The following is a 6000-nucleotide window of genomic DNA, read 5'->3' on the forward strand; positions in this document are numbered from 1 at the left end:
GGGTCAGAGTTGACCCAACCCAATAAACCCATTAACTTGTTAACCCATTAACTTGTTAACCCATTAACTTGTTAATCCATTAACCTTTTAACCCATTAACCCATTAGATCAAAAATAAACAATTCATTTGGGTTAATGGGTCAACTTGGATTGGGTCAACCTATGGGTCATGACCCATTTTGACACCCCTATGCATGGCCAATGGAAAGTTCAGGATAATCCCTTGCACCAACATCAACCTATGCACACTCTTAAAACATGACAAGGTTTCGACTCCTTTCTACTTCCCATACTTATTATATAACTGCATATAATACCAAAACTCTTATACTATATAAGCCTTAGTCAAATCTTGGTACTTTAATAAAATAACGGATAAGGTGATAGGATGGTTGTCTTTTGATACTAAAGTCTACCAAAGCTTTGTCCCATATAAGGACCCAGTAGCCGTATTGCTTACATAAACTTCACCCCCAATAATATAATAATACTAGTACTAAACGATTAGGTGATGGAGAGCGAGATGTTCACCACAATATGTCTCAGAAGTTGGTCAAATAAAACAGTCAAACCAAGTCAAAGTCAATGCAGAAAGACAAGATACTTATATATAGTACGATTACTACTACTTGGGGACTTGACAGATATTCCAGCAAGATCCAAAAGTCCTTCATTCGCTTAACCTGTGAACACAAAAAAGGCCTTATCAAGTCCAAGCAAGGAGTGTACACTGAAATGCATCACATGTGTAATATTCGGAGACAGAATATGCTGTACCAAGTACAGAAGAGGACAAGAATTGTAATAAATAAGAACTACCTCGGTGGCTGTTGGAATCTTGAGGCACCGCTGAATCTTTCACATGCCTTGAGCATATGTCAAGGACAACTGTGTCTCATTCACAACTTCATTGTCACTGGACTCTTTGCTTCCATCCTCTTCATACAAGCCCTCAGCAAGACCGCTCTCAGTAAGCTCCTGCACGTTAATGATCTGGCCAAACAGCTGAATCGAGCTAACTCTTACAGCGTGGCCTCGGTTCCCAACCAGTTCATTCCCAGAGGATACATTAGTGGTATTGCTATTAGGCGACAAGTCATCTGATAGCGGGCTGCCATAGTTCACCATCTCAGTCGAGACTTTTCTCAGCCCAGGAAGTGGGCTAAAGAAGTTATTAGTGCATAGCTGGGGAGTGTTCTCTCCGATGAATCCGATTGAGTTAAAAGACCCAAATTCATAATGCCTGGCTCCCTGCATGCCAGCAGGAAATGTAGTATACGAGAACAAATAGGGACTTGGATCCACAGCTTGTTGTCCTCTTCCGGAATAGAGCATTTCTCCTTCTCCACTCAAGAACCCACTCGCGCTACTGGAAGGCTTCAACCTCTTTGCTGGAGGGTAAATAGCAAGAAGATGACTTGAGTTTGCAACGACCTCCACTTGCCAAGGATTCACCCTCTTCAAGTTTTGCAGAATCTCAGGTTCATCCCATGTGATCTGCTCAAACTCAAAACAATCAACTTAATCAAAATGAGAATCTAGCTATATAGTTCAATTGACAAGGCAAAACAATGTATACCTGAAGCTGCTTCCATAAACCAGTTTCTTGAAACGTTGATGAGACAACGCCCTGAAACCACGTAACCCGCGAAGAGTCCTCAGTCTCCATAGCCATCTTCACTCTAGTACCAGGACTCCAGTATCCAGCCATGGACACCTCAACATCCTCAGCCCTCACCACGAAGTCCGACCATCCCGCCGTGGGATAATACACCACCTCGAAGGGATAGCCCTGCACCGCCTTGTTGACCGCCTCAGAGACAGCCTCCGCCGTCAACTTCCCCATCCCAATCCTCCTAAACCCCTTCTTACCTCCTCCGTAGTACTCATCCCCGTGGTTTGAGATCGGCGCTCGCCTCACGCCTATAAACATCTCATCAACAGACTTCCTCATGAAAACGACGGAGTCTCCGGCGATAAGCTTCTTCCCGTTGACGAACTTGCTCCACCCGGTGGTTAACAAGTGCCTCCGCGGCGTGCCGCGGTAGATATGGCGGAAGTCCCAGACGACGCCGTGGATATCGGTGATGAAGAGCTTCTGAACCGGAGGATCCGCGTGGAAATCGAGCGGAGGGAAGACGGAGTCCGCGCAGTAACGCGGGACGGAGAATCCTCCTCCGTTGTTAGCATCAGACGGCGTTAATATCTTCGCGAAGGTAACCACCTTGTTTTTGTTGCTGTTGCTGTTGTTATCATCGTCGTCGTCGCTCCCGAATCCGGAGAAATTGGAGGGAGAGAAGTGCTCGGGAGATATCGGCTGCAGCGCAAGGTGAGCGAAGACCTCGTCGGTGATCGGATCGGCGAGTAGCTCGACGGCGGAGACGACGCAGGGAACCGGAGCGGCGGTTGAGAAGGAAGAGATGAGCGAGGAGGGGCAAGAGTGCTCGACATGGCCCTGAGGGAAGTAGTAAACCCTAGAGTAGAGAGAGGGGATTTGAACGGAGGCGCCTGCGCAAGCTCGCCAGATCTGAGGGTCGACTTCGCGGAGGAAGTCGGCGGTTGCCGACGGCGGCGGCGACATAGGCGGTTGTTTGTTTGTTCACTGCAGAGGAAGTTAGGTGGGAACTGTTAGGTGTTAGAGAGAGAGAGAGAAACGGAATCAAAAGCGGAGGGGGAGGGAGAGATAGAGAGATTTACAGATTTTATTTTAGTGTTACGCGGTTACGGGATTTTTATTCGAATTTACAGTTTCGGCCACACGACAACAAACTTTACACAGTTACCTGCTCTTTTGCACCGTCCGATCGCGCGTGCATCTCACTCTCTTTTTTATTTCTCGCTTTTTGGTTCCATTTATTATAATTTTCCCCTCATTTTTAGGTTTCACTTAATGATGCGTAATAAATATATGTCTATTAGTCTATGATTAAGAGCTAATTAATTTGTTTTACAGAAATTAGATAGAAGTATGTGTTACCGAGAAGAGAGAAAAAAGGAATATTTTCTGTAGATTTTTAATTCATCGGATGAAAATATTGATTAAGCATTTTGATTTACCTTTCTTTTGAAATAGTGAAGTCTGATTTGGGAAGAAAATCAAACACTATTTTGTCCATTTCTCACATCATTTTGTCTATTTTCATGTTTTGAGGAGATGATGTATAAAAAGCCACCATGTCGATTTTCTCATATTACAAAACATTACATTATTTTCAATATTACTTGTTTATTTAGCATATCTTTGCACGATATTTTCTGTTCTTAAAAATATACTCCAAATTTATCTACAAAATCAAAATAAATCTAAGTGAATCATCTCCAAATTTATCTTGTTTATTTAAGCGGTTGCGATTAAGCAGACTGTCATCTATTTTACCTTCCGTCCAAACTGACCTGTTTCTGCTTTCGGCCCACTATCAAACAAGGTAGTGTTATAATGTAACAAACGACAATTATACCAATAAGTCAAAGGACAGATAGTATTTTCAAAAAAAAATGGTTTAAAACACTGACGATAATCCCATTAAAGAAAAAAAAAAGCCAAAAGAGCAAAACAATCTCTCAATCCTCCCCTTCGGTCTCCGACTCAGCGCTCTGTAGCCACACCACAAAAGGCTTAACATTCTTCCAAACAGGCGAGGTTTTGTCAGCTCCGTTCAGACCCTTTTGGTACCATTCCAACACAAACTCTTCCTCAACAATGTCTTCATCGTACAGTTCTTTGAGAACCAGAGCCACCTCCTTACCCACCTCCTCGTTTCCTTTCTTTCCAAAGAAAGATCCGATTGAGTTGAGCAGATGCATCTGTGAACCATCCTCTTGCGTTGCAGCTGCTAAGTACTTCTTCTTCTTAGTCACTTCTTCAGTAAATCCTTTGCTTACACCATCAAAGAGAGCGTTGAGGAGTGCGTCCATGACATCCTGAGGAGGATCAGGCAAAGAGGAGATGAAAGCTTTGAGCTCGCTTATGGTTGAGCCTTTCTTCAGACACTCTTTCATCACCTGCACGAGCTTCTTGGGCGACTTCTTCTCCTCCTCTTCTTTTAAAGAGACCATCACCATTTCGGCAGTTGCAGCACTCAGCTGTTCCTTCATTCTCTTCTCAGCTGCTTCTCTAGAAGTATCTGTCTGCCACTGGATACCATCGTCTTCATCATCATCATCCACCTCATCTGCACTCTCATCATCATGCTTTGGGCTGATATCCTCATCAGAAGTATGATTCCTGGACGCCTTAGAAGAACCCTCGTTCCCGTTAGAATGCGCTTTCTTCTTAAGCTTCTTCTGCGCCTCATCAGCTGCTTCACCTTCCTTAAGCCTCTCCTTCTCAGCTCTCCTCATAGCCTTCTTATCCTTCCCCCCCTTCTTCGCCTCCGGTGGGTTCTTGAGAATAAACGTCGTCAGCTTATCCCTCATGTCAACCTCAGAGATAAACCCACAAGCAGCACACTTGAGATTCACCATCTGCGCCTTGGTAATAACAATCTCAGTCTCAGGGTTCCCACATCCATAGCACTGGACATACCTCTTGATAAAAACCTCAAGAAGCCCAGCAAGCTTAGACGTGCTGTGAGCTCCATTCACAAGCGAAGTCCCAGTCTTCTCGTCAAACTTGGACTGCGCTCCAAGCTCACAACCAAAGTACTTGGTCGTGTAAGAAGCAGGCCTCCCCAGAGCCTTTGCAATCTCGACGTTGTTGACAATGTTGGTCTTGATGCCGTTGCCTTTGCCTTCAATCTTGGTAACCATCTTGGGCATCTTGTACCTGTAAAAGGCATCGTTGCGGTTGGACGCACCAATGTTCTGCAGCGCCATCTTTTAGTTTAGTCAAAGAGAGGAGGGGGAGTCTCGGGTTTGAAGATGCGTGAGCCTAGAGTGATGAAAGAGCTTGTAGTAGTACGTAGCTCCGGATGCAGGAGAGTAGTTTCCACGCAACCAGATTGATAGCAAAACGGTGAAATCTTGTCAGACATAAAAGAAAGCTTCCACTTGCAGGGGATCGAAACTGTTACCTCCTGTATAAACAAACAAAGGAATCAGACAAGTTGCAACAAATCTCACACAAAAGATCAAAACAATGTCACGAATCAAATATCTTCCTTCGGGGATTACTTAATACTATCCGAGAGTATACAATCTACAATCAATCATTGGCTCAAGAGAGAAGACCATATATATATATATATATAATTGATTAAAGGCGAATACCATCTAAGAACAGATCACATAAGAGGATTGAAACGATAATAACATCAACGACAACAACAAAACTCGAAATAAATCCCTAACACGCGCAAGGATCTGGAGACATACCTATGTTCTTAGAAGACGACGAGAGAATCGAAGATGAAGAATCAAAGCTAAAAGTCAATAAGACGGATGATGAAGATTTGGTGGAGAGAGAGGCGTTTGTTTATATACGATGGAGAAATTAGGGTTAAACTTTATGAATATGGAAGAAGTCCCAATTTTTTTATTTTTTTTTTTCTCCAAGGGAAGTCCCAATTCTTATGTTTCCTTTTTCTATCACAAGTAATTATTTTAATTAATTTCAGTTTATTAATAACTGAAAGAAAAATCTAATTTATCTTGCAACGTGCCTTGTTTATATATATGTAACTAGGGCTGGGCAAATAAACCGAACCCGAAAATCCGATCCGATAAAAATGAATCCGAACCGATCCGAACCCGACGTAAATACCGAATGGGTCTTGTTTTGTGGTATTTTGGGTTATGAGTATTATCCGAACCGAACCCGAATCTAAATGGATATCCGATAGAACCCAAAACATTCAAAACCTCGAAAAGATCTTGTACCAAACATGATCTCAATTCCTAATATGTATCCAAAATACATTAAGAAATATTGAACATCTAAAATACTTATCTATTACATGAAGGTTGGTGGTTCTATTACATGAAGGTTGATGGTTAAAGATGGCCGTTGAATCTTGAAGTATTTAGATTTAAATTTTGTTTTCGTTAAACAATATTTCTCAT

The 6000-nt window shown here is 42.8% G+C and overlaps 2 protein-coding genes across 4 annotated transcripts; both read right to left on the reverse strand.

Annotated features, from left to right (window-relative positions):
* Positions 1-381: 381 nt before the first annotated feature.
* On the reverse strand, positions 382-2751 carry ARF17-1 (auxin response factor 17). 2 transcript variants are annotated; one of them, XM_033274230.1, is made up of 3 exons: positions 1580-2751; positions 817-1497; positions 382-683 (listed from the first exon to the last, which is right to left on the reverse strand). In XM_033274230.1, exons 1-2 carry the CDS (start codon positions 2579-2581, stop codon positions 859-861), a joined length of 1641 nt encoding a protein of 546 aa, XP_033130121.1. In that variant the 5' UTR covers positions 2582-2751; the 3' UTR covers positions 382-683; positions 817-858. The 2 variants fall into 2 exon arrangements, with proteins under 2 accessions (XP_033130121.1, XP_009104599.1); XM_009106351.3 differs by having other exon boundaries at positions 393-683; positions 820-1497; positions 1580-2740.
* Positions 2752-3414: 663 nt separating this feature from the next.
* On the reverse strand, positions 3415-5605 carry LOC103830548 (probable eukaryotic translation initiation factor 5-2). Of its 2 annotated transcripts, none has more exons than XM_009106354.3 (2): positions 5314-5605; positions 3415-5005 (listed from the first exon to the last, which is right to left on the reverse strand). In XM_009106354.3, the coding sequence occupies exon 2, from the start codon at positions 4813-4815 to the stop codon at positions 3562-3564; it is 1254 nt and encodes a 417-aa protein (XP_009104602.1). In that variant the 5' UTR covers positions 4816-5005; positions 5314-5605; the 3' UTR covers positions 3415-3561. The 2 variants fall into 2 exon arrangements, with proteins under 2 accessions (XP_009104602.1, XP_009104601.1); XM_009106353.3 differs by having other exon boundaries at positions 3415-5015; positions 5314-5603.
* Positions 5606-6000: the final 395 nt, after the last annotated feature.

The sequence above is a fragment of the Brassica rapa genome, chromosome A07 (assembly GCF_000309985.2).
Source record: "Brassica rapa cultivar Chiifu-401-42 chromosome A07, CAAS_Brap_v3.01, whole genome shotgun sequence".
Taxonomy (NCBI): domain Eukaryota; kingdom Viridiplantae; phylum Streptophyta; class Magnoliopsida; order Brassicales; family Brassicaceae; genus Brassica; species Brassica rapa.

Coding starts and splice junctions, on each gene's coding strand:
- ARF17-1 (XM_033274230.1), bottom strand. CDS start 2,581: ATGTCGCCGCCGCCGTCGGCAACCGCCGACTTCCTCCGCGAAGTCGAC. Junction 1,498..1,579: donor GTTTATGGAAGCAGCTTCAG/GTATACATTGTT, acceptor GAGTTTGAGCAG/ATCACATGGGATGAACCTGA.
- LOC103830548 (XM_009106354.3), bottom strand. CDS start 4,815: ATGGCGCTGCAGAACATTGGTGCGTCCAACCGCAACGATGCCTTTTAC.